The following is a 27,152-nucleotide window of genomic DNA, read 5'->3' as shown; positions in this document are numbered from 1 at the left end:
TCTGTGGGAATCTGCGTCCCGGCCCCCGCCTGAAATCAGAGCCCGGCAACTTTCCCTTTAAGACTGTCAGAGCCGGGGAGGCGGCCAAGCTGGGCTGGAGGTGGGGACAGAGGGAAGAAAGAAAAAGAGAGAGGGAGAGAGAGAGAGGGGCAGGAAAAGTTTTTTTCAGAGGAAAATGCAGGGTTTGTCCTCACCCCTGACGTCAGATCTCGCTTTCCTAAACCCCCCCAGGGCGGCGGGAAGAGCAGGGCTGGCGCTCCTGATGGGCCGCCAGTCTGGGCCCGCTCCCCGAGAGGCGGAGATCTCCTGGGCTGCTCGGTCGATGCCTTGGCCACTGACCCCCAGGCATGAGGTGGTTCCTGCCCTGGACGCTGGCAGTAGTGACCGCAGCCGCCACCGCGGGCAGCGCCCTGGCCACGGTGAGTCCCGCCTGCAGGGGCTCGGAGAGGGGACCCGCAGGATGCTCGGGGCTGGAGGGGGGGCAGGGGCGAGGCCCGGGGCGAGGAGGAGGGCTGCCTGGGATCGGCGGGTTCTGGCAGGGCGAGGAGCAGGGGGAGCACCTGCAGGAACACACGCGCAGGTCCCGCGCGCCTTCTTTCACGCCTGAAGCTACACGGAAAGGAAGGGGCCCTGGAGCCGGGGCCTGGGCTCCAGCCCCAGCGTTGCCAAGACTGGCTGTGTGGCCTCGGGCTAGTCTCTCACCCTCTCTGAGCAGCGTGACTGTGAGCAAGGTGTAGTTGACTCCTTGAGTCTTGGGGATTGGAAACAACGAGTCTCCGGGGGCTGGATATACTCAGGAAGCGGCCGTGGAAAATGCCAAGAGAAGCTGGAGAGGAACATGCCAGCTTTCAACACGAGGGCCGCTGGAGTCACGGCGCCCGCGATGCTTCCTGACCTCCAAGGGCGGGAGGAAGGTCTGCACCTCCGAGAAGCCAGGGGAGCAAGACACGTGGCAGACGGAGCCAGCCCGCTGGGGCTGGGCGTGGAGGCAGGCGCGGGTGGGCGGGGGGGGGGCAGGGGGGCAGGGGAGAGCTCTGAATCCAGTCCCCCGGGGCCAGAGGGGAAGCCAAGGTGGGGGGCGGGGGGACGGGCAATAGGGATTTCTTCCCCTCACCCGGCCAGCTTCCTTAGGGACCAATGTGCCCCATTCATGGATGAGGAAACTGAGGCTCGGGAAGCAAGTAGCTCACCTGTGGGCTCTGATCGAACGGGAGCTGGGGCTGAGAGCTGACGGCCAGCTATCGGCCAGCGGCCCCGCAGGAGCTGGGCGCCGGGCGCTACCCCAGCGCAGGGAGGGAGCGTCTGTCAGGTTCATTGTTCCGTCCCCCGCACCTGCACAGGTGCCTCCTGTCCCGCAAAAAAGGACATTGACTCCATTTGCACAAATGAAAAAAACAAAAAAATGGAGACAGAGCAGGTGAGGGACTCGCCCAGGGTCCCCTAACGAAGCGGCGGCCAGGGCTCCCACGTAGATCTTTTCCTGCCAAAGCCGTGCTCGCTTCCAGAGCTTTCCAAGTTTGGGGAAATGAGTATTTCCTGCAGAGCAGAGCGAGCCAAGCCCGCTGGGAGGACAGGGGCTGGATGGAGAAGAGGTGAGGAGGTGAGGGTGTGGGGCAGCGAGCCTGAGGGGGCGGGGTGGGGGGGGGACAAGTCTGCCGGGGCAGCGGGGGGGCGGTGTCCCAGGACACTGGAGCCCCAGGAGCCTCCGCGAGCCACAGGTGCCGGGGAAGAGGGGCGCCGAGCCGTGGGCCCGGCCGAGCGGACACACACAGGACCCAAGAGTCCAGACGGTGCCCCACAGCAGGATGGAGGCGCGGTGTCTCCCTCTGTGCAGCCCCTGCCTGGGGACCCCCTCTGGGAACCCAACAGGACCCAGTCCCCACTTATTCCCCACTGGGGAGCTCCCCAGGAGCCCAGGAGCCCTCAGGGCCTCCTTCCCCGCCCCCTGCAGGCTGTGGGAGGAATGGCAACCCGCCCTGCTTTATAGCGAAATCCCAGACACTCACACATTAGCAGCTGCCAGTCCGCGGGGTCCCAGGGGAAGTTAGCGGAAAAAGTGACTCTGGACGTTCCTATGGAGGAAGCAGCCTGCGTGCGCCCCCTGCCAGGAGCGCTTCAAGGAAGTGGGTTTGCAGGGGACTCGCCCCGGCGAGGGCGAAACATTAGCTCAAGGTTCTGGGGCCGAAGGAGGAAGAGAGAGCTCAGACAGAGAGCCGGGCAGCGGGTGCGGAACCCGAGCCACGCAGACGCGGGAGCGGGGTGCCATAGAGGGGCAGCGGGCAGACTGGCGCCCCCCTCTCTTCGCTCTTCTTCCTTCTGGGGGGGTTCGGTGCCCACCCGCTGCTCAGCGGAAGGGGCTGTACTTGGTGAGCGCGGCCAAAGGCACTGTGTGTGGCTAAGCCCGTAGATGCAAACCCTGGAGCTCAGAGCAGTTGAGTCATTTGCCCGGGGTCCCACAGCGAACGCTCAGTGAACAGAGGCCCAGCTCTTGGCAGGACAGCTGCTGCCTTCGTGGCCCGTGCTCTTGGCAGAGGTGAGGAGCCCGCGCCCCGAGGAGGGCTCACGGGCTGGAGCGGCAGGTGACAGCCACCCACGCGCCGGGATGCCAGCCTCAGGGAGAGATGCCTCCAGGAGAGAGGCTGTTCCCGCTGCCGCCAGCCCCTTCACCGCTCCGGACCCCCCTGTCCTCGCTGGTTCATGGGGCCCCCAGCTCCCTGCTGCGGGGGCGAGAACACAGCACCCGTCGGGGGCCAGGGGTCTGGGACCGGGGCGACCAACACTGCTCATACATTCCTGGGCCAGCGTTAGGTCTCGGGTCACCCACATCGCTTCCCGTAGAAATGCACGCGGGGTGTGCACAGGGGCACCTGTGTGCACGGCATGCGCGAGGTCGCAGCCTGTCTGAGGCACAGACCCCCATGGTGCGTGTGAGTGCGTGAAGAGGGTCCATTGAGCATGAGATGCAAACTCGCCCTCCCCTCCGAGGACCCGCTGCAGAAAGGTGTGGACCCCAGGATGTGGCATTGCCCTTTTTTAAGGGAGTGAGAACGTGGGCCCTAGCCGGTGTGGCTCAGTGGATAGAGCGTCGTCCTGTGGACTGAAGGGTCCCGGGTTCGATTCCCGATCAGGGCACATGCCTGGTTGCAGGCCCGATCCCCAGTGCGGGGCGTGCAGCAGGCACCAATCAATTCCCTCTCATCATTGATGTTTCTCTCTCTCTCTCCCTCTCCCTTCCTCTCTGAGATCAATAAAAATATATTTAAGTGAATAACTAAGTAACTAAGTAAATAAAGGAGCACTAACGGGAGCAATAGGCTTGCTTACCCCTCCCGTCCACAGTTTAGACCTGAGCGGGCATTTCCAGCCTCACCGCGGCCCCACCCCCACGAGCCCCGCTCAGAGCCTCTCCCGCCACCGGGCCACTCTGCTCCCAGCTCGGGGCCCCTCTGCCCACGGCGTGTCTGGGGCGCTGGTGGGAGCCCCGAGGGTCGAGCACATGGTTCCACCTGGCACAGTCCTGGCAGCTTCGCCCTCTGGAATGGGGGCTTTGGGAGACCCGACCCTGACCCCGGGCTGGGCTTCCCCCTGGGCCCCCAGAGCATGGAGGACGGTCCTCCCCCAGGTTTCGGAGCCCCCAGCCCTGCCAGCAGAGCGGCCAAGAGCCAGGAGACTACCCTGACTTTGTAGGAACAGAAACCCTGGGATTCCGCCCAGGAGTCGCCACAGTGGGTTCCATATGGCCCAGGTGGGGTCCTGGGAGGGGCCAGGCCGGATGCCAATTGCAGCCCGGAAATCAAGGCAAGGGCTCGATAGCGTGGTGTCATTCATCCTGCCGATGTCTAGGAGGGGTGTGGACATGGTGCTCACTCAGTCCTAGCACCCACGGAGCCCCGTGTCCCCGGGGCCGGGTGCTCAGTGTCTGAGCAGTGTCCCGAGCGCTCCGCATTCATCAGCTCACTGCACACCGCATGCCTCCGCGGCAAGAGCACTCTGGCAGTCTAGGCCAGCGCTGTCCACTCGGATCCACTCCCCCGGAGGCTGTGAGCATGGCACAGGTGCCCGAGGCCGCTGGGAGCGGAAATACACACGGATGTCTGAGACTCGGTGTGAATACAAGAATGTCAAACTCTCGTTACAATGGCCCTAGCCAGTTCCGCTTAGTGGATAGAGCACCGGCCTGTGGACCCAAGGATCCCGGGTTCAATTCTGGTCAAGGGCACGTACCTGGGTTGCAGGCTCCTCCCTGGCCCAGGCCCTGGTCAGGGCTCGTGCAGGAGGCAACCAAGCGATGTGTTTCTCTCACATCGATGTTTCTGTCTGTCTTTCCCTAAATATCTCGGGTGAGGATTAACAAAAAAAAATTTCTCATAATATTTGATGGTGATGACAGTATTGATGGTATTGATGGTGATGATGGTGATGATGATGATGATGGTGATGATGGTATTGGTGGTGATGATGGTGATGGTGCTGTTGGTGTTGGTGGTGCTAATGATTATTGTAGGTGAGACTTGTGTCCTACAACCCTGAGTCAGGGTCCCCGCTGCTGCCGAGGGTTGCAGAGCCCTCCACACACGTTTCCATGGGAGCCCACAGCCCTGTTAGTGCCCAGCCCCTTCCTGTCCGGGAGGCGTGGTGGTAACTGCTTGGCTCTGTCCCCACCTCGAGTTGCCTGGCAGGTTGGAGATGGGATTTTCTCTAGCAGAGAGGAGTGTGTTGAGAAATCAGAGGGCTGTGGGGGGAACCAATTCCAGGGCCCTGGGCCTGAATTCCGGGGGTGACTCCCAGGTATGTGCACGTGAAGGGGTGCCTTGAAGATTTGTTATGCATGCTTGACTTAAAAACCCTTGAATTAGATTATTTTAACCTTCCAACTTTTCTCCCCCTCCCCCTCCCTTACCCCCTCTTCTTTCTCTTCTTCCTCCTCCCCCTCCCCTGTCTCTCCATGAGGGAAGGAGGTGGAGGGTGAGGGAGATGAAATGGGAGAGAAGGAGCCAGGCTTCTCGAGACCTGGATAATGGGCATTCCAGGGGACGATAAAAGCTGTGCTTGCCCATCCCAAGGCCCCCAATCTGGAGGCAAGTCCAGGCTTGGGACGACTGTGGATCTGCTAGGCTTTGATGTGGGGGTGAGGGGTGGGGGGTGAATGGGGGTGAAGGGGGGCGTGAAATAAAATGAGAGGAAGGCCCAAAGGAGAGGGAGGGAGGGGTCCCCCTGGCTCTCTGGGAATCCCCGTGTGGTGTCGAGTGAGGGAAGGCTAGGAGCCTGCCCAGGGCTGGAGGGGGAGGGGAAGGGTGGGATGAGGGAGAGGAACATTCTGAGAACGGGCACTCGCAACCCCACCCATCGGGCAGAACAGTAGAGGACGCTAGCTCATTGCTGGGCACCCGAGGGCCCCCCACTGGCACCCGGGCAGAGATCCCAGGGCCTCACCCAGGGGGGTGCTCTTAAAGAGAAGTCCACCCTCTCATACTGTGGCTGCCCCCGTCGGTTCCACCAGAAAAGTGAGAAGGAAGCAGGGAAGTGCATGGGGAGGGCGGGTGGGTCACACCGTGGCCCTGGGAACCGGCCTGGGGCCACATTCCCCCACTTTCCCCAGGACCCCTCATTTCAGGAGAGGGGTGAACTCACCCCGCTTCCAGACAGGGCAGCCCTTTCCTAAAGCCCCAGGCCCCACTGGGCTGGCTGGGGCCGTTTCTGTCTCAATGCTGCCCCCTGGTGGAGAATCTGGGTGCGGCCTCCCCTGCTCAGGCAAGCCAGGTGCTGGGACCCCCCCTGCTGTGCTGGGAGAGCTGGCCCAGGGCATGCCAGGCGCAGTGCTGGCACTGAGGAGGCAGAAAGAGCAACTCGTCCCTTAAAAGCCTCCCAGAGGCCCCTGTGTCCTGTTCGGGACCCTCGTTAGCTGGGGCCGATCCCGCGCCCCTTGGCTTATGCCCTGTGACCCTGCGCTGTGGCGTCCTTCCCCGGAGGGGACCCCGTTTGGGAGGGGTTGGGGAAGGGAGCCTCTGGGTAGATGCCCGGCCGCCTCCTCTGTCGCTGCCGGCAACACCGAGTTTCCTCCAAACTTTCCCGTGTCACCGCCGACCCGAGGGCGCCTCTGGGCTTATGGGGTTTGCCCAAGCACCTATTTCTTTTCCTTTTTTAAAGATATTTTTATTGATTTCAGAGAGGAAGAGAGGGAGGGAGAGCTAGAAACATCCATGATGAGAGAATCATGGGTCGGCTGCCTCCTACATGCCCCCCACTGGGGATCAAGTCCGCAACTGGGGTATGTGCCCTGAAGGGGAATCGAACCGTGGCCTCCTGGTTCCCAGGTTGACGCTCAGCCCCTGAGCCACGCCGGCCGGGCCAGGTACCGAGTTTTTGTTTTTTTTAATATATTTTATTGATTTTTTTACAGAGACGAAGGGAGAGAGATAGAGAGTTAGAAAAGATGATAGAGAAACATTGATCAGCTGCCTCCTACACACCTACCTACTGGGGATGTGCCCGCAACCAAGGTACATGCCCTTGACCGGAATGGAATCTGGGACCTTTCAGTCCTCAGGCTGATGCTCTATCCACTGAGCCAAACCGGTTTTGGCAGGTACCGAGCTCTTAAACAAGATCAGGTGTACTGCTTTTAGCCTAAAAGCAGGGCCTCACGGGAGCTCATTCTTGTTGTCGGTGGAGATGGGACGGGCCGAGGCCCGAGCTGTGGGTGTCCTTCTATGCAGGCACCACCGGCGGAGGCGCGACCCTAAAGCCGCCGGTCAGGGAGCAGAGGTCAGGGTGACATCGTGGGGTGACCTCGGAGCCGCAGCTCTGACGTGAGGCTCACATTTCCTCCGGACAAAGGTGGGGTTCGGGAGTGACCAGAGACACACTCCCCAAAGGGCCCGGGCCGCCCGCTCGAGGTCAGCGCAGGTGCGCGCTACAACAGGGCCTCCGGGCCCCGCGCCGAGGGCGGTGCTGCCGCTGGCCTCCGGTGCGGGAAGGGCCAGGGAGCCGGGGCCTTGGGATCTGGCTGGCTTCTCCGGGGAATCAGTGAGCCCAGGGGCTGGGGCCTCTTGTCTTTGTTCTTGGGCCGAGACGCTTCTCCTGCTGCTTTGGGGGTGAACAAGGAGAGTCCATATTTCTATGGCAACGGTCCATGTACCAAGGCGAAGGGCAGGTGGACCTGCCACGGCCCCTGGACTTTCAAGGGCTGATGTCCTGTGTGTGTGCACCTAGGCATGTGAGAGCTGGGAGGTTTTGCACCACTAGATGGCGCCAACAGCAAGGGCCTGGCTCAGAGGACCCTGCCCATCCCTCCCCTGGGCCAGGGGACCCTTAATCGCTTGTCTCTGTGTGTGTGTGTGTGTGTGGTGGGGGTGGGGGGGGGGTCTTCTCTGCTGCTTCCTTCTGGGCATCTTTTTTAAAAAAATATGTTTTATTGATTTCAGAGAGGAAGGGAGAGGGAGAGAGATAGAAACATCAATGATGAGAGAGAATCATGGATCAGCTGCCTCCTGCACGCCCCACACTGGGCATGGAGCCCACAATCCCGGGCCTGTGCCCTGACCGGGAATGGAACCCTGACCTCCCGGTTCACAGGTGGACGCTCAGCCCCGGAGCCCCACGGCCGGGCTGTGGTTGCCTTTAATGACTTGAGGTGTGAGGTCTTGCCGTGCTTTTGAGGAAAAGCAAACAGGCGCGGGCGCACACCTGCCTCCCAGGTGAGCACGGGCCGGCATTGCCAGCCCCCAGGGCGGTGTGGTCCCGCCAGCAAGCCTGCCTGAGGCCACGCCTGGAGGGGACCCAGCCTCAAGTCCAGCTTGTCTTTCTGGCTGTCAAGGCCCTGTGCCTGTTGAATCAGTATTGACTGCCCTTACGATGTGCCAGGCCCCGAAAATGCGTCCGGCCGATCCGCATCTCAGCGTAGACCGTCGCTCCGGGCCTCTGGGCCTGGCAGCCAAGCGCACAGGGCGGCTCGCTCACCAGGCGAACGGGAGAGCCCGGGAGCTTCGGGGCTCCCCAGGGAGGCCCAGCACCCCGCACCTGGCCTCGCGTTGTAAGGCATCGCCTCTCCTCTGAGCCGGGGGTCCCCTAGGTGCAGGGAATTTTCAGATTCCTCTCGGGATGCCTAATGCTTAAGGGAGACGGAGGACTCGCTGTGCAGATGCCACTGAGTGGCTGAGCGGCCGGAGGAGGCAGAGCCGGGGGGGGGGGTGAGGGGGGGGATAGGGAGTGGAGAGAGTCGTTTGTGTCTTGCCGACGTGGGCTGGGTCACCTTGGACATGTCCCTGTCTCTTTGGGTCTCCGTTTCCTTCTTAGCGAAGGGAGGCAGCCTCTGCCTGGACGTCTCAGCATCTGCTGTTCAAAGAATGCAGTGCGGCCCTGCCCCTGGGTCCGCTCAGTTGGTTAGAGCAGTGGTCGGCAAACTGCGGCTCGCGAGCCACACGCGGCTTGCGAGCCATGGTTTGCCGCTCTGTTGACTAATGAGTTTGCCAACCACTGACCTAGACTCTCGATTCCAATATTTATAGGCTGTTGTTCCTTCTGATTAAGCCCCTATCCCAGTGGTCGGCAAACTCATTAGTCAACAGAGCAGCAAACCGTGGCTCGCGAGCTGCAGTTTGCCGACCACTTTGTTAGCGCATCGGGCCTGAGGACTGAAGGGTCGTGGGTTCAATTCCTGGTCAGGGCACATCCCTAGGTTGCAGGTTCAATCCAATCCCTGTTTCTCTCACACATTGATGTTCCTCTCTCTCTCTCTCTCCCTCTCTCTCTCCCCCTTCCTAATTTAAAACCATATCCTCAGGTGAGGGGGGGGCAGGCTAGAAAAACGTAATTGGATGCGAGCCTTTTGAGCACCACAAAGATGGGAGGTGATGGCAGGCCCCTCATCTCTGCCATTCCCCCCGCAGGCCCTCTCCGCAGCCCCCACGGCCATGGCCGTCACCCCCGCGCCACTGGAGGACACGTCCTCACGCCCCCAGTTCTGCAAGTGGCCGTGCGAGTGCCCGCCGTCCCCGCCGCGCTGCCCGCTGGGCGTCAGCCTCGTCACGGACGGCTGCGAGTGCTGCAAGGTGTGCGCCCAGCAGCTCGGGGACAACTGCACGGAGGCGGCCGTCTGTGACCCGCACCGGGGCCTCTACTGCGACTACAGCGCGGACCGCCCGAGGTACGCAATAGGAGTGTGTGCACGTAAGTGACCCTCCCCTCCTTCGCTCCCCTGCCCCCCGCCACCCCCCAGCTCCGCCCGGGCCTCACCTGGAGCCCGCCCCTGGCCGGGCCCCTGTTCTGGAGGGGGTGCCCCACACACCCCAGCCGATCATCAGAGGCCAGAGGCGGGGCTACCTGAGGAGGGACCGATGCCAGCCTCCCTCTCCTCTCCAGACAGGGCATCCGGCTCGCTCTCGGACCCGGGGCACCTCCAGGCCGGACTCCTCAGAGGGGGCTCAGCCTGGTTTCACTCTCTTAGGGCCGGGGTAGGGACCCTTGTCTCTGCCCAGGGCCATGTGGATATGCATAACCTCGTTCGCGGGCCATAGAAAACGATCGCTTAAACATTAGCCCGCTGTATAGTGTCAGACATTCATTGACTCAGCCCTCATGCCTTGGCAGGGCCCGACCAAAGGATTTTGAGGGCCTTATGTGGCCCGCGGGCCGGGATGTTTCCCACCTCTGTCTTAGTGGCAGGATGCCTTGCAGGATGCCCATGGCCTCCGGGGCACTAGGACCCTGCAGGGCTCCAGCTTTCTTAGTGATACGATACATTAAAATAATATAGACTTTAAAAATTCAGGGGCCTTGAAAGAATAAAAGCCAGCAGCCTGCAATCATTTCTTCCTCTCTCCCACCCACGCTCCTTCCGTTAGCACGGCCCATGTTAGGTGTTCGCCCTTACTTTGGGTAGTTTCGACTGCACAGGGCATATCTCTTTTTTCTGTCTCGGTTGGCTGGAAATATCAGCTTGGGGTCATCTGTCCCTGATCTTGTATGACAGCTGCTGCCCTAATGACTTAGTTCCTTGATTCTACTTCCAATGTCGTTGGCATATTGTTGTTTATACAGTCACCACCATCTATAGCAGTGGTTCTCAACCTTCTAATGCCGCGACCCTTTAATACAGTTCCTCATGTTGTGGTGACCCCCAACCATAAAATTATTTTTGTTGCTACTTCATAACTGTAATTTTGCTACTGTTATGAATCGTAATGTAAATATCTGTGTTTTCTGATGGTCTTAGGCGACCCTGCTAGCGGTTCTCAACTTGTGGGAAAACCATCGGAAAACACAGATATTTACATTACGATTAGCTGTATTAAAGGGTCGCGGCATTAGGAAGGTTGAGAACCACTGATCTACAGTATTCCGAGTGTGTCAGCATTGTTATGGCAGCAGGAGCTGAGCGCTTGTTTGAATTTCCTGCTTATGAAGCCTTTTGTTTTTCCTGGAGTTTCTAGTTGCCTTTGCTTTTGTTTGTTTGGTGTGTGTTTTTTCTTCCGGGGGTGTGTGTGTGTGTTTGTTTGTTTTCACTCTTGGTCTTTATGATACCCTCCCGTGGGAAAGGCTGTGGAGTTTGTGGTCTGTTTTCTCTTCAAGTGCCACATCGTGTCCTTTCTGTCCCCAGAGACCTCCTTTCTGGGACTGTCTGATCTCCTGCTTCTGTCTGGACTGGTATTCATTTAGCCTGAGCCATCTAAGCATTGATCAGAGACACACGACCCAGCAGGATGCAGGGGGGCGGTGGGGGTACCAGGCCTAGGACGCAGCAGCCTGGCCTCTGAACAGTTCCGCGAAGCCTCGCAAACCCGAGAGCCTCCTCTCCCCCGAGTGAATCCAGCCCCGCCCTCCAGCCGTGACTCTCACACACAGCGCGGCCCCTCGCCTCACCTAACCCGCTGCCTCTCCTCAAGGAGGGTATGGATAGATTGTGCACACGAATTCACGTCAGATAAGCCCATCGGAGCCTCGTGGCTCATTCATGAGCACTTCCTGCTCTTTTATCATTGGCTCACGCTTCCACGTTCATACCAAGTCATGTGTCTTTAGCTTTACCAGGAATATCCCCTCTCATCCTTCTTCTTTCATTCCTTTCCTTCAGACTCACCGTTAGCCCCACAGAACAATGTGTGCAATCAGAACTTACACAGTCACCTACGTGTTGGTTACGCCTGTACAGAGTCACCTACGTGTTGGTTACACCTGTACAGAGTCACCTACGTGTTGGTTACGCCTGTACAGAATCACCTACGTGTTGGTTACGCCTGTACAGAATCACCTACGTGTTGGTTACACCTGTACAGAATCACCTGTGTGTTGGTTACGCCTGTACAGAGTCACCTACGTGTTGGTTACGCCTGTACAGAGTCACCTACGTGTTGGTTACGCCTGTACAGAATCACCTACGTGTTGGTTACGCCTGTACAGAGTCACCTACGTGTTGGTTACGCCTGCACAGAGTCACCTACGTGTTGGTTACACCTGTACAGAGTCACCTACATGTTGGTTACGCCTGCACAGAATCACCTACGTGTTGGTTACGCCTGCACAGAATCACCTACGTGTTGGTTACGCCTGTACAGAGTCACCTACGTGTTGGTTACGCCTGCACAGAGTCACCTGTGTGTTGGTTACGCCTGTACAGAGTCACCTACGTGTTGGTTACGCCTGTACAGAGTCACCTACGTGTTGGTTACGCCTGTACAGAGTCACCTACGTGTTGGTTACGCCTGTACAGAGTCACCTACGTGTTGGTTACGCCTGTACAGAGTCACCTACGTGTTGGTTACACCTGTACAGAATCACCTACGTGTTGGTTACACCTGTACAGAATCACCTACGTGTTGGTTACGCCTGTACAGAGTCACCTACGTGTTGGTTACGCCTGTACAGAGTCACCTACGTGTTGGTTACGCCTGCACAGAGTCACCTACGTGTTGGTTACGCCTGCACAGAGTCACCTACGTGTTGGTTACGCCTGCACAGAGTCACCTACGTGTTGGTTACACCTGCACAGAGTCACCTACGTGTTGGTTACACCTGTACAGAGTCACCTACGTGTTGGTTACCCCTGTACAGAGTCACCTACGTGTTGGTTACACCTGTACAGAATCACCTACATGTTGGTTACACCTGTACAGAATCACCTACGTGTTGGTTACACCTGTACAGAATCACCTACGTGTTGGTTACACCTGTACAGAGTCACCTACGTGTTGGTTACGCCTGTACAGAATCACCTACGTGTTGGTTACGCCTGTACAGAGTCACCTACGTGTTGGTTACGCCTGTACAGAATCACCTACGTGTTGGTTACACCTGTACAGAATCACCTATGTGTTGGTTACGCCTGTACAGAGTCACCTACGTGTTGGTTACACCTGTACAGAATCACCTACGTGTTGGTTACCCCTGTACAGAGTCACCTACGTGTTGGTTACACCTGTACAGAATCACCTACGTGTTGGTTACACCTGTACAGAATCACCTACATGTTGGTTACGCCTGTACAGAATCACCTACGTGTTGGTTACACCTGTACAGAGTCACCTACGTGTTGGTTACGCCTGTACAGAGTCACCTACGTGTTGGTTACACCTGTACAGAGTCACCTACGTGTTGGTTACGCCTGTACAGAGTCACCTACGTGTTGGTTAAAGGGGTTGTTCCTGAACCCCACACTTTCGGTGGTTCCCAGGTGATTCTTGTGCACGCTCAGATGTGAGACTGCTGATATACAATAGCCCCCCCTTATCTGCGGGGGACATGTTCCAGGACCCCTCGTGGATGCCCGAAACCACGGATAGTGCCAAACCCTATGGATGCTATCTATGTGTTTTGCTGTGTACACGTACCTGTGATAAAGTGGAATTTACAATTAGGCGCAGTAGGAGATCACCCATCATAAGTAATCATACAATGGAGCAATCACAACACTGTGTGTGAAGTGCGAGTCCAGTGGCTGTGGTGTTTGTTATGAAGTAAAATCAGGGTGACTTGGGCTCAAGCCCTGTGATACCAGGAGGGCAGCGTCGACCGCGTGGGCGCGCTGGACAAAGGGGTGACTCATGTCCCGCGTGGGAGGGGCAGGATGGCGTGGGGTTTTATCACGTTATCCAGAGCAGCCTGTAATTTAAAACCTATGAGCTGTTCATTGAATTGTTTATTTCTGGAATATTCTCTTGAATATTTTCAGACCGTAGTTGACCCCGTGGGAAACAAAACCGTGGATAACAGGGGGCTACTGTATGCTGTCAGTCATGCTCTCTCTCCCCAAGGCCAGTTTCAGGAACGTGGCCGAGCCTTCCTGCACCAGGACCCCTCCAGGCAGAGGGGTCCCGCATCATGCCCTCCCCCGCTTCCACGGCTGCTCTTCAAGGTCATTAGGAAGGTCACTCAGTTCTCCGTGAGGACACTCTCCTCTCAGGCTGCACGGACCCCTCACCAGGCGCCAGGCACCGCGCCTTGTAGACATTCTCTCCCGGACTCGGAGATTGCGCAGCCCGAGCCGCCTCTCCTGCCTGCCCCTCCCCCCAGGGGCCTGGGAGCCACCTTCCCACCCCCCGACCCCCCTCTGTGTCTCTCAGGCCCCGCTGCCCTCACTGCAGCCCCAGCGCCCCCACCTCGACCTCTGCACTCCCTCCTGCGGCTGTGAGAAAGCGGGCCTGCAGGGGTTTTCACAGGCCTCTGGCTCCCAAAGGCTCCCTGGTCATGGAGCTTCGCAGACGGGGAATAAATCAAGTTCAGCAAGTGTCAGAGACCTGCTCGGGGCTGTAAACGCCATGCCCACGGTCACACCCCAAAGGAGAGCTGTCGGTAGAAGCCTGTGCTTCTCAAACTTGTTTGCACAATGAACTCTTTTGTCGAGGTAGATTTTTACCCACCTCAACATACACACACACACACACACTCACACACACACACACACATCTCATGCATACATATGTGTGTGCACATACACTCACAGATATGCACATCTCATGCATACATATGTGCACACACTCAGATACACAGATCTCATGCATACATATGTGCACACATGCACACACATCTCATGCATACATATGTGCACACGCACGCACTCAAATCTCATGCATACATATGTGCACACACTCACATCTCACGCATACATATGTGCACACACGCACACACATGCACACACACTCACCAATACACACACCTCATGCATACATTTAGGTGCACTCACACACACACGCACACACATGCACACACACACACACCAATACACACACCTCATGCATAAATGTGGGCGTGCGCACACACACGCGCACACACACGCACGCACGCACACACACACACACACACACACTCACTAGTGCTCTTCCGACCGTCCTCCCAGAAGCCCTGCCCTCGCGCCTGAGTCCGTGAGGCCTCGTCCAGGGGAGAAGAGCCAGGCCTGACCCTGAGAGAGAGGGCGGCCCCGGGGCCCCAGGGGAGAGAAGGAGCAGGTCCCTAAACAGAAAATTCCTCAGGTGGTCAGCTCGGCCCATGGCGTCCCCAGAGGCTGGACCTGCCTGGAGACTGCCCACAACTAGTTCAGGACGAGGCGGGAGGTAAAAATAGCGTAAACATGTGCGACCTGGGACGGAGAAGCCGCAGGGAGGGGGTGGGGCGGCGGCAGCGTGGCCAGGGCGAGCGGCAGCGGCAGAGTTGGCCGGTCCTGGGCACCAGTCACTGTGGCCGGCAGAAAAGTGAGCCTGGTCTTGGCCGTTCTGCTCGGTTTTCAAGAAAATCCCCAAATCCAGATCTGGGTATAACTTGTACATGTTGGCAGCGCGTTTTAGAGGAGATGTTGGCAATGCCCTGGGCGCCAAGCTAAACACTGTGCGCGCGAGCCCTCCGGAGCCGCTCCTGCTGTTTCTGCTGCGCAAACACTGGCGGCGGTGATGTGGCCGCTCAGGCCCGGGCGGGGCGGCTGCGGCCGGGATCGCGGAGGCTAAGGCGGACGTGGGCTTTGGATCCCGGCTCTGGGCTCGCCTGCTACGTGACCTTGGGCACGTCACTTAAGGAGCTTGTTCGAACCAGCCCCGTGCGGTTGTTGCAGCCTCAGACGTGAGGGCTGCTGCGCCACGGTGGTTTAACTCTTCCACGTGGAAGTCACGCAGCCCTGTCCCAGGTCATCCTCGGAGGAGGGGCCGGTCGGGGTCCAGGCTCAGACTCCCCTGTGCGAACGGGGAGGGAGGAGAAGACTCGCCAGGCGTGGTCTTTGGAGCTGGAGAACTTGAATTCCAATTCCGGCACCAGAACTAACAGGGTGATGACGTTAGGCTAGCCACGTGACCTTGTAAGTGTCGCTTTCCAGGGAAAAAGTGACAAATCATGCCTCTCTCTTATGTGTGTGAGATGCTAAGTACCTGATCCATGGCAGGAGCCCAATGTAAAGATTGGGGCTCACCCCACCTTCCATCCATCATCCATCCATCCATCCATCATCTATCCATCCATCATCCATCCATCCATCCATCCATTCATCCATCCATCCATCCATCCATCATCCATCCATCCATCCATCCATCCATCCATCATCCATCTATCCATCCATCCATCATCCATCCATCCATCACCCATCATCCATCCATCATCTATCATCCAACCATCTATCCATCCATCCATCCATTCATCCATCCATCCATCCATCATCCATCATCCATCATCCATCCATCTATCCATCATCCATCCATCCATCCATCCATCCATCTATCCATCCATCCGTCCATCCATCCATCCATCCATCTATCATCCATCCATCCATCCATCCATCATCCATCCATCATCCATCCATCCATCCATCATCCATCATCCATCCATCCATCATCCATCCATCCATCCATCCATCCATCATTCATCCATCCATCCATCCATCCATCCATCATCCATCCATCCATCATCCACCCACACAGTGATACAATGACCAGGTTACGACCAGGCATGGCCCAGTGTCCCTGTTCCCATGCAGCTGACAGTCCAGGGGGCAGGTGAGGGGACTGGAGGCCCGATGGCAGAGCAGGGGTAGGGGGGGGCTGACTCCCTGCAAGTCCTTCAATAAGAGGAAGGCTGGCCAGGCCAACTGGACTTGCACGTCTGAGATTAGACAGGAGATGGGGAAGGAAACGCCCCCAGATTCACGAATGCTGGGCCTTCCGTTCCTTAGAAAGAAAGTGGAGGAGGAGGGGGCACCAGAGGCCAGGGATGGCCCACCCGCAGCCGTCATACCTCCCTCCATCTCCAGCTGAGGCGGCAGGCGAGTCCGCGCCACCAGCACCGCCACCGCACCTCCCGGGAGATGAGCAGCTCTGGACACAGGGTTCTCCATCTTGGGTGCGGGCCGAATTCACCTGGGAAGCTTTCCAGATCTGCCAAGGCCCGAAAGCCAAAACACCGAGCCCAGGCCCCCACACACACCCCATCTGGGCATGGCATGGAAATCTGAACTTTAATTTCTCTCTCTTTTATTTTCTTCTTTTTTCTCTACTTTTTTCTTTTGTTTGTATTTATTTTTGGGGCATTCGCGTTCTAAAGAGCTCCCCAGTGGGGCCCCGGTGCCATGCCAGGGGAACCGCACTCCTCCATCCACGTCCCCTCTCACAGGGCAGAGCTGGGCTTCAGAGAGTCCCGGCAGCTCTTCCTGTCAAATGTCTCCAAAGCCGAGCCCTTCTCCTCAGGGCTTTCGGTCCCCCCCTGGCCCAAGCACCACCCCCTGTCGCCTGGATGGCTGTGGCGGCCTCCTGACACCGCCCTTACCACCTCCTCTCTGTCCTCAGCTCCATGCGTGCTCCCGACAAGTAGAATTCATCTCATGGAGTCAACCGTGACCTGAGCCCTCTGTGCATCAGGCCCCATTCTAGGCTCCAGGCTCCAACCGCCGTGTGCCTTCCTGTGAGCCTGCAGGGAAGCCGCTCTCCCCTGTCTCCTGCACCCCCCCTCCCCAGGTCCTGGGCTGCCCCACCTCAGGGGCTCCTCCCCCAGCGCCTGGACCGCTCACCCCGCACCTTCCTGTCATCCATCATCCATCCATCCATCATCCATCCATCCATCCATCCATCATCCATCCATCCATCCATCCATCATCCATCCATCATCCATCCATCCATCCATCCATCCATCATCCACCCATCCATCCATCCATCCATCCATCATCCATCCATCCATCCATCCATCCATCCATCCATCCATCCATCCATCCATCCATCCATCCATCCATCCATCATCCATCCACCACACAGTGATACAATGACCGGGTTATGACCAGGCATGGTCCTGCCTGCCCACCTCATGTAACTCGGGGACTGCCCAGCTCCCAGCGCCCCCTCCTGCCGCACCTTTCTCCCTGGCCCGTGTCCCCAGCGGCGTTCTGTGATCTGTTGGTCCTCCCTGGTCACCCCACTACGATGGAAGCGCCGGGAGGTGTGGGTTTTGCCTGTTTGGTTCACACCTGGATCTGCAGCGCCTAGAACAGCCATCAGTCCACATGGACTCGGTGGGACCTTTGTTTCCGAGTGTTCCGATGGGTTCTCCCTGTCTGCCCGCTGACAGCCATGAGCTCAGGGGCACATACGTGTCAGTACCAGGCTCTGTGCAGGTGCTGGGGACAGGAGCGGGAGCTGGCTGCCCGGAACCCCGCCCCCCCCCCATGCTTTACCCTCTGACATTGGCAGCAGGTGTGACTCAAGGAGCAGCAGCTGAAGCTGAGACGGCACCGCCCGCCCTCTGCCCAGGCCCCTCGCGGGTTGGGCCCTGCCCTTGCGTCCCGCCCCCCCGTGGGTTTGGGCGCAGTGCACCGTGGGAGGCGACCCTGGGGCAGGTGGGGACTGGGCCTGACCGCGCCCTGTGTTCGCAGAGGTGGTCGGCGTGGGCTGCGTCCTGGACGGGGTGCGCTACGGCAACGGCGAGTCCTTCCAGCCCAGCTGCAAGTTCAACTGCACGTGCGTGGACGGCGCGGTGGGCTGCACGCCCCTGTGCCTGCGGGCGCGCCCCCCGCGCCTCTGGTGCCGCCACCCGCGGCGGGTCCGCCTGCCCGGCCGCTGCTGTGAGCAGTGGGTGTGCGACGACGAAGCCCGGAGGCTGCGCAAGACCGCGCCGCGCCACGCGGGAGACCTAGGTGGGTGCTGCCGTGGGTGCTGCCGTGGGTGAGGTGCGGGAGGGCGGGCCTGGGGAAGGCAGTCTCCTCTGGACCTGCCTTCCCGGGGTAACCTAGGAACGGGCCCCGGCTCTGCCTGTCCCTTGGAGCCTGACCTGAGGGAGGGCTTTGTGGAGAGCAAAGGCAGGCAGGTGGGTTCATTAGGATCCCACTTACAGACCAGGGGAGGGTCCAGGAGGGGAGGGTGCAGGGCGGCGGGTACCTGGGGAGGCGAGGCCTTCGGACCAGGTAATTCCTGTGACGGGCTGGGCCTGTGCACTGTGCCATGCTAAGCAGCATCCCCGACGCCCACCCACTAGATGCCAATGGCACCTGCCGCTCAAGTAGTACCAGCCCCAACGGCCAGCAGACCTGGGGGACCCGGGGTCCCCCTGAGCCACCGCCACGTGCAGCGAGGGAGAGAGAGCAGCCGAGGGCGGCAGATCCCAGAGGCAGGCGGCACAGGAGGGGTTTGCAGAGGCCGAGAGAAGAGAGTTTCCCAAAAGAACAAGCGGGGGAGCAGGGGAGCAGGGGAGCAGAGGGGCGGGGGTCTGGCTGGGCCAGGCAGGAGGGCAGTCCCCCCACCCCACCCCCTGCTGGGGCCCAGGATTGCACAGCCTCTCTGGGTGGGGCTGGGGTGCCCCGGGGGCTGAGCCAGCCCCAGGAAGGAGCAGTCCCTGTGGGGAGGACGTGACAGGAGAGCTGTGTCCCTGGCAAGCCCAGGGCCGCAGTTCCACCACAGGGGGGAGGGGGCGGCTGTCTGCCCGCTGTGTGTGGCCCAGTGACCCCATTCTGACCAAACACCAGCAGAGCCCCTGCCTGCCTGCCTAGCTGGTGACCCAGAAACCAAAGCCCTTTATCCTCTCAGGCAAATCCCTCCCCTCCATCTCTCCCTCCACCTCACAGCCCAGCTCACCCAGCTCCGTCCCTCCTCTGTCCTCCCCCTCCTCTCCCCACTTCCCTCCCCTCCCCTCCTCTCTCCTCCTGTCCCCTCCCTTCCCCTCCCCACCTCTCCCCATCCATCCCTCCTTCATGCATCAGTGTTCCCTGCACACCTTCAGCCTTGAGGGGTATGAGGCCTCACCTTCCCCTTTCTGATCCTATTAGATGGCTTTTCTTTCCTATTTTTGTCTCACCGCCCCCCCCCCCCCATTTTTATCACCTTTCTCTCCCAGCCCCTTTCTCTCTCCCCCTCTCCCTCCCACTCTCTCTCCATCTGTCTTCCCCCCTCCCCTCTGCCTGCTCTGTCTCTCCTGCTCCGCAGGGTGAGACTGGCTTCCTCCTGGGGTCGGTCTGGGCACCCCGGCCCATCCCGCTGTGGGCTCTCTGCCTCGCCCGCGTGCCCCCGCCTCCATCCCTAGCTCACTGCATTCTCCATTTCTCAGGCCGCCAGAGCGCATTCTAGGTGCCAGGAGAGAAACATTAACGACCCACCCGAGAGCTGGTGTCTGTTGGCCGATGGTTAGGAAACCACGTGAGCTCACAGCACCTGAGGGCTCACTGAGGGCCAGGCAGCCTGGGCGGCCACGGGTGCGAGCCCACCTTTCCACCCACAGCCCAGGAGGGGGTGCTACCATCACCCCCCCCCACACACACACAGGCGGCCCTGCTCAGACCTGCACCCACGCACTGTGTGTCCCCTTGAGCACCGTGCCCTCAGCCTCACCCAGACGAAATGCTGGGTCCGGGCGGTAGCCACTCGCCTTTGACCTTCCCCCAGATAAACGTGACCTCTGAGGGCAGGAACAGGGTCTCGTGGCTTTTATTCCCGGCCCCAAGCAGACGCCAGACTCGTGCTCAGTCAGTGTCTAGATTACCTCCATCGCCCCCCACCCCACACCTCCCCTGTCCCCGCCCCGAGCCCGTGAGGCCGCTGGTACTGCTTCAGTGAGGAGGCGGGGCCGGGCCCAGGTGTCTGGGGTCACACAGCGGTAGGCGGTCGAGCGGGATTTGAATGCAGGTCCACCTGTCCCCAGAGATGGCCTTCCATCCAGAGAGGAGGGGGGACTCAGAGCCAGGCCTTCTGTCCCCGGGGACCCAGGACTGTTAGGAGCCGACTGGCCGCCTCCGTCCTCGCCGAGTCTCAGGGCCCTCAGGTGGCGGGGGTGGGGGTGGGGGTGACGGAGGCTGGAGACTCACGGGGGTCGGGGGTCTGTCCGCAGCGGTCATGGGCGAGGCCGAGCCCTGGCACGGGAACTGCATAGCCCACACCAGCCCCTGGAGCCCCTGCTCCACCAGCTGCGGCCTGGGCGTCTCCACGCGGGTGTCCAACGCCAACGCCCGCTGCCGGCCCGCGCAGGAGAGCCGCCTCTGCGCCCTGCGGCCCTGCGACCTGGACATCCGGCCGCTCATCAAGGTGGGTCCCCCTCCCCGGGCGGGCCGGCGTCTCGGGCTCCACGGGAGCTGGGCTCTGAGCCTGGCTCCCAGCTTTCCCAGGGGGCCGCTGTGAAATGGGAATTAGGAAGCCCACCTCCTAACCGTTATCGGGGTAACGTGTGGGCGCCTGGTGAATTTCACGGAACGGAAGTGACGGTGGTGACGATGTTAATAGCATCAGGGTCTCTCTGGAGAGAACCCAGGGACCTCAGAATTGGTCCCCTGGTGATTCGGGGGGACCCTCGTGACTGCCATTCTCCTCTGCCCCTGTGCCCACGCCCCCCCCCCTGCCGTGTACCCCTCAGGCCAGCCACGTGGGTGACAGGGGCACGAGACGGGACTGAGGACGCTGGCGTCAAACACCTGCCTGCTGCTGCCGGCACGTGATGGTGGCCCGGGCCCCACGTCCATAACATATCGGGGCCCTTAGTCCTCCCTTCCAGCGCCTGCCCTGTACCAGGCACGGAATCAGACCCCAGACGCCCTGAAAGAGCCCTGCTCTTGAGTGGCCCAAGGGAGAGACAGAGCAACTTTTATTTTTTTAAATATATTTTTATTGATTTCAGAGAGGAAGGGAGAGGGAGAGAGAGACAGAAGCATCAGTGATGAGAGAGAATCATGCATCGGCTGCCTCCTGCACGCCCCACACTGGGGACGGAGCCCGCAAACCGGGCATGTGCCCTGACCAGGAATCAAACCGTGACCTCCTGGTTCCTAGGTCGATGCTCAACCACACCAGCTGGGCGAGCGACTTTTAAATAACACCAGCCCGGCCAAAGCCGGTTTGGCTCAGTGGGTAGAGCGTCGGCCTGTGGACTGCAAGATCCCGGGTTCGATTCCGGTCAGGGGCATGTACATTGGTTGCGGGCACATCCCCGGTGGGGGGTGTGCAGGAGGCAGCTGATGGATGTTTCTCTCTCATCGATGTTTCTGACTGTCTATCCCTCTCCCTTCCTCTCTGTAAAAAAAAAAAAAAAAATCAATAAATAACACCAGCCCGGTTGAGTGAGTGGGTGTGAGAGGCTGTGGGGAGCAGAGGAGGGGGAAGAGGGGTAAAGCGTGTACCCGGTCACTGCTGGCTGGGCACTTGGTTGATGGGGGAGCTGCAGGGGTGTCCCGTGGGCGGGAGGGCGGGGGCAGAAGCGGAGGGAAGGAGGGACACTGCAGACTGCGAGGCAGGACCTGAGCAAAGCCATCTTGTCTGTGGGCCTCAGTTGACGCCTGCGTCGCATGGGGGGGTCTTGCTGGCTTGGGGGAGGGCCTTCCCGGTTTGAAGATGCTGCAGATCTAAAAAACAGGGGGTGAGAGAAAAGGGACCGTGAGGCTGGGAGGGCAGAGGTGGGGGTTCGTCCTCTGAGCATCCCAACCGACACCCCTTTCCCGCAGGAAGGGAAGAAGTGTCTGGCTGTGTACCAGCCGGAGGCGCCCTTGAACTTCACCCTCGCCGGCTGCGTCAGCACACGCGCCTACAGGCCCAAGTACTGTGGGGTCTGCACGGACAGCAGGTGCTGCATCCCGTACAAGTCCAAGACCATCGACGTCCCCTTCCAGTGCCCCGACGGGCCCGGCTTCTCCCGCCGGGTCCTGTGGATCAACGCCTGCTTTTGCAACCTCAGCTGCAGGAACCCCAACGACATCTTTGCGGATCTGGACCTCTACCCCGACTTCTCAGAGATCGCCAATTAGGCGGGCACCCCACGCGGGGCTCGGGCCTGGCCCACCACGTGCCAAGCAGCCAGCCCTCGGCGGCCCAGGACTGGCCCTCCCTGGTCCACTTCCCACTCATCTCCGGTGACCCTGACCCAGACCCGTGGCCCCTTCCCTGTCTCCGAGCACCCAATGGCCCACTGTGCGGCTGCTCCGGCCCATCTATGGGTCCCGTCCTTGGCAGCATCCTGCGTGCCCTCCGCAGAAAGCGCCTGTCTCCATCCGGTCTGGGCCACCCCGGCCCGTGCGAGTCACTGGGCGTCCCGAGTCCCACGGAGCGACTCAGTTGGACATTCGATCTCGCTAATTCCCCCTGGAGATGCCAAACACGAGACTCCTTGGGTCCACCCAACAGGAGCGATGGGATTGAGGACAACAGATCAGTCTATTGCTCGGGCCTTGCTGAGTGGCCCTGTAATAGACAGTTCTGACCAAAGCACCCCAGAGTAGCTCTGATCCCAAAGATTTACGTACCCCAAAGTCACCAAACATCTGCCAAGGGGGGTGAATGGCTCCTGGGCTTGGATTTTTCACGGAAGACTGTGTCTGTGAATCCGGGCATTGCTGAGGTTAAGTTCCTCTTCACTCCTGCGCTGTGAGGGGTACACGTGGGGGTCATTTCCGTTAGAAATGCTATTTGGTAAATTTCATTCTTGTTCCAGGGCCAAGTCCCCCAGTCAGGGCTCCAAGGGCAGAGCAAGGTCAGCCAATTTTCAGACGGAGCAACGGACACAGCACGCATCTGCTGCTGACCCCCAGGACAGCCATCGGGGGGGATGAGCCAGGCTCTTCCCCAAAGCCAGACCCCCACCGGCCTGGGGGCTCAGGGGAGGTGGGGGAGCCCCTGGCCTCGCCAACCCCTGAGAGTGGTGTCCTGGGACATTCCTCTGCCCTTAAGGAGCCTCCACTGACCTCCAGGCCAGATCCTCCTGCAGTGACCAAGGTCCAGGCCGGGGGTGGGTCAGGCCAGGGGGTGGGTCCAGCCTGCACCAGCCTGGGTGGCAAGGGCCGCTGGGCCCAGGACATATCGTCTCTTTCTGCCTCAGTGACCCACGTCACAGACTTGGGGTCTGCTGACCCACACGACCCCGTTCTGACGCACAAGACCGAGGTTTACCAGTTGGTTAGAAACAAACGTACTTAACGGGGACCAGGAGCACAGGGGTTGGAGCTAATAGCACGACAAGCTGTCCCCGTGGAGAGGAGGCCAGTCCTCACCTTGTTAGTGAACTAGAACTAGTTACTGTTCTCTTACTCTGTACCTGCCGCGTGCCCTGCTCCCGGTGCCGCCCACGCCCTGGCGCACGGACACTTCGGGGCCTGTTGCAAAGTGCCCGTTACGATTTCTGTTCTTACAAATGTGAAACGGAAGCTCATGGAGGTGAGGAAACGGGGCCACGGCCGCCCAGCTGGCCCGGGAGGTGGTCGGGATTGCAACCCCAGCTGACTGGCCTGATCACCCCGATGTTTTTCCCACGTTCAGCGCTTCCAGGCGAGTCAGGGCAGGAAAACACGTCCACGTCCGCGACTCCGCGCTCTCGTTTTGTTTGCCTTCCTTACTGTCTCGGCGGCCTTTTCCAGGAGAGGAGACCCTGGCCTTCAGGCCACTTAGGTGCCCAGGGCCCAGAAACACACGAGGTGGACACAATCCCACGCCTCCCCTGTGCACCGTCCCTCCTGCGGATCAGAGCCCGGGCCCCGCTCACGGGCGGTTCGGCCTGCCCAGCACTGCACACCGTGTGATGCGCGGCAAAGGGGATCTGCGTGGGTTGCAGAGGGGTGCCCACCCAGGACAAAAGGGCCAGGCTGTGCCCCCCATACTGCGACCTCCTGGGTGCCTGGCCATGCAGGCGCCCCGCGGTGCCCGCACCCCACTGGTGAATAAAGCGATTGCACGTGTTCCTACCTTACTCGGAAGCCCTCCTCTTCCACCAGCGCGTGCCGTTCTCATTTTACCCGCGGATCCTTCCTTTAAGTGCCATAGGCGCAGAGACATGGAGAGTGGGTTATTGGGGGGGTGGGGGGGAGGGAATCTGTGTGAGGAGAACTGACCCCATGAAGAATCTCTAAGCCTGTGTGGAGCGTGTTGGGTTTTCTTAGGGGGAACGCACCTGCCTCTACAGATCACAGACACCCCGTGACGGGGAGCCCCGTTTGAAAGTCAGCAGAAACCCAAAGTTCTCACTGCATAGACACTCCAGTTTGGGAAACGAATCACAGCTCCCAGGGCCATAGGAAGCCTGGTCGGGGGAATCGGGGGTTACCCCGGGAGTGGGTGGGAAGGGCTGGGGGGCCTGAATGCCCCAGGTAGCAGCTGTGTTGAGAAATGGGCCTGTCCTCTGCCGGCCCCAGTTGGAAGGTCTCAGCTCCATGGGGGGACAGAGACGTGGGCCCAGTGAGGAAGCAGCCAGAGTGACCCCGAGCGGCACGCCCCACGTCCAGAAAAGCTAAGAAGAACGATCATGATGATAAAATGCCCCTGCACTGAGTGATTACTTGGTCCCAAGCACAATGCTAAGTGCTCATGATCTTACTCATGATCATAGCGATTTAAGAGTAAGTCTCTCCTCTCCATTTTATAAATAGAGCATCTGAGACTCAGAGAGGCTCGGAAATCAGCCCCGCAAAGCTGAAGCCCAAATCTCAGCTGTCCCACTCTGCCTCGCTCGTGGGGCGGCCTGCAGGCGCAGCGTGAGTGACCCCTCTGTCACCTCTGTCACCGCGGCAGGGGAGACCAAGTCCCTCAGAGAGGTCGCCTCGCCTGCCCCTGTAGCTCCATGTCCCCGGAAGAGGAAAGAGACACCCAAGACCGGAGAACCTTTGAAGGAGGAATTCACGTTCCTGCCTGGGGCGGATCTGGCTGGTGTGCTTGGGCGAGTCTATTTTGAAGAAGTGGCGTTAGAATAAGTTTAAAAAATTCGGCTCTCAAAAGAAATTTCAATCGTTGTACGGTTGATATTGGGCTCTGTTGACTAATGAGTTTGCCGACCACGGCCCTAAAGGAAGCTGAGCTTGCCTGAAATGATCCACTTTTCAAAATCCTTCGTGTCCCACCCCCTTTCTGCCGATACAGACCTTCCATCCGTCCCACTCCTCGGAGCGCCCTTCTCCTGGCAGATGGGATGCTGCCTCACTCACACACCGTTCCGCAGAGCCAGTGAGACCCTCCCAGTTACTCAGCGCAGCTGTGCGCTTTAGCAGAATGACATGGCCGCAGCATTTTATTCTGAAGGTTAAAAGCATGCAGCTGAGATGCCCCCGGTCTCCACCCCCGGCCCCCGCTGAGGAAATAAAAATGCAGAGACCTCTCCTGCAGTCGAGAGCCACGTTCTAGGTGAACCTGGCTTCTTTCCAGATGTAGGACTGAGCCCGACTGACTTCCAGCCCTAGCCAGTTTGACTCAGTGGATAGAGTGTCGGCCCGTGGACTGGAGGGTTCCCGTTTGATTCTGGCCAAGGGCACACAAAAAATAAAAGTAAAAAGACTTCTAAGGAGATGGGAGACTGGACGCCAAGCCCCTGGACATAGATTATATTCCGCAAAAAGCGTTTCCAGACCTCCACGCTAAACCTGAGTACTGGGCCTTGCCCGCAGTATTAACAACGGGGATTTCTTAGTCCATCCCATGGAAGGGGAGAGGAGCTGCTAGAATAGGAGCAGGCTTATCCACAGCGGGGAGAACACCTTAGCTCTCCAGCTGAGGAAACAAAGGGTCTGAGAACCGGACAGAAACCACGGGAAGAGAGAGTCACCACCAGGGCGGGACTGTTTAGCGAGGAGGGGGCAGGCACGGGGCGCCAGGCTCCCTGCAGGCAATCAAAGCCCAGGTCCCACAATGTTAGTCCCGGGAACTCACAGATGCTCTCATCCCAGGGCATCCATGGAAGCTCGCGTCCGTCAGCTGTTTTAAAGGCAGGAGGGTGTCATCTGTTTTAGAAACGGCTGGGCAAGCCATTTAATCTCTTGAGCCTTGGATTTATTTTAATCTACGAAGCCAGGATGACTCAGCCTCACAGCGACAGAGAAAAGGGGGGAAGAAACTAAAACATAGGCTAAATATTACTCTTCCCAGGGGAAGCGTTTACTCATTGAACACCAGCCTCTTATGTGCCGGACACTTGCTGAAGATACAGAAGAAATGCTAGCGATGGGGACAAGGGAAGGGAAGGGGATGCCCGTTATAAAGGCCAGGTGTGCCCCCGAGGCCGCCACTGCCCAGGTGCCCGTGTCACGGGGTCAGTGCTCCCTGGGAGGGAGGGGCATGCAGGAGACGCTGCTCCGAGCAGGGATGAGGGGGAGGCCTAACCTGCAACTGAGTTTGCTGCCACAGGATGTAATTCTGCAAAGGACACAGCAATTCACCTGCGGAAACTACATCCATTCCTGGGAGCCCCTGTTGCCTGTTTGTGGGGGGAGGGGGCGGGACTAGAGTGAACCAAGTCATAGCTGATTGGACAGTGAGTGGACACCTGAGCCCAGCTGGGCCAATGAGATTCTTCCCCCTTAAGGCACACCAAGACCTGATTGGTTCTGGGTCCAAGGACCTACGGGCCTGTAGTCCTCGGGTTAGGACCCCCACTTTGTGCTTGAGCTGCAGACCAATCTGGTGTTAGGAGGAAGGAGGCTGATCTGCCCGGGAGGACCCCTCCCTAATCCCACCTGCAACCCATAGGGTCAGGCTTCCCCTCTGCCCTCGCGTTCCACGTGGGACACAGGTGAAGGGCCCCACGCAGCCTGGGGAGCGCAAGGCTAACAGACGGATTGGGGCTGCATTTGGAACCAGCAGAAGGAACGCCTGGCACTGCGCGGCTGCCTCTGAGACGGGCAGGTGGGGACCTCGCTGTCCACACACACCCTGCAGGTGGCTGATCTGGGGGCACGCGTGGTCTCCAGCTGCTGCGGAGACCCACGGATCAGGGCACGAAACCAAAACCAGCAGCCAGGAGAACAAAGGTGGATCCCA

General features: G+C 59.4%; 1 protein-coding gene across 2 annotated transcripts; it reads left to right on the top strand.

The window, feature by feature from the left end:
* Positions 1–347: 347 nt before the first annotated feature.
* Positions 348–22,222, top strand: CCN4 (cellular communication network factor 4). 2 transcript variants are annotated; one of them, XM_054708549.1, is made up of 5 exons: positions 348–419; positions 8,889–9,168; positions 17,828–18,088; positions 20,269–20,466; positions 21,873–22,222. In XM_054708549.1, exons 1-5 carry the CDS (start codon positions 348–350, stop codon positions 22,166–22,168), a joined length of 1,107 nt encoding a protein of 368 aa, XP_054564524.1. In that variant the 3' UTR covers positions 22,169–22,222. The 2 variants fall into 2 exon arrangements, with proteins under 2 accessions (XP_054564524.1, XP_054564527.1); XM_054708552.1 differs by lacking the exon at positions 17,828–18,088.
* Positions 22,223–27,152: the final 4,930 nt, after the last annotated feature.

Source organism: Eptesicus fuscus, chromosome 19, assembly GCF_027574615.1.
Source record: "Eptesicus fuscus isolate TK198812 chromosome 19, DD_ASM_mEF_20220401, whole genome shotgun sequence".
Taxonomy (NCBI): Eukaryota; Metazoa; Chordata; class Mammalia; order Chiroptera; family Vespertilionidae; genus Eptesicus; species Eptesicus fuscus.
Note: the sequence above shows the minus strand (reverse complement) of the source record. Positions and strands in the feature narration are given on the sequence as shown.

Coding starts and splice junctions, on each gene's coding strand:
- CCN4 (XM_054708549.1), top strand. CDS start 348: ATGAGGTGGTTCCTGCCCTGGACGCTGGCAGTAGTGACCGCAGCCGCC. Junction 420..8,888: donor CGGGCAGCGCCCTGGCCACG/GTGAGTCCCGCC, acceptor TTCCCCCCGCAG/GCCCTCTCCGCAGCCCCCAC. Junction 9,169..17,827: donor CGCAATAGGAGTGTGTGCAC/GTAAGTGACCCT, acceptor CTGTGTTCGCAG/AGGTGGTCGGCGTGGGCTGC.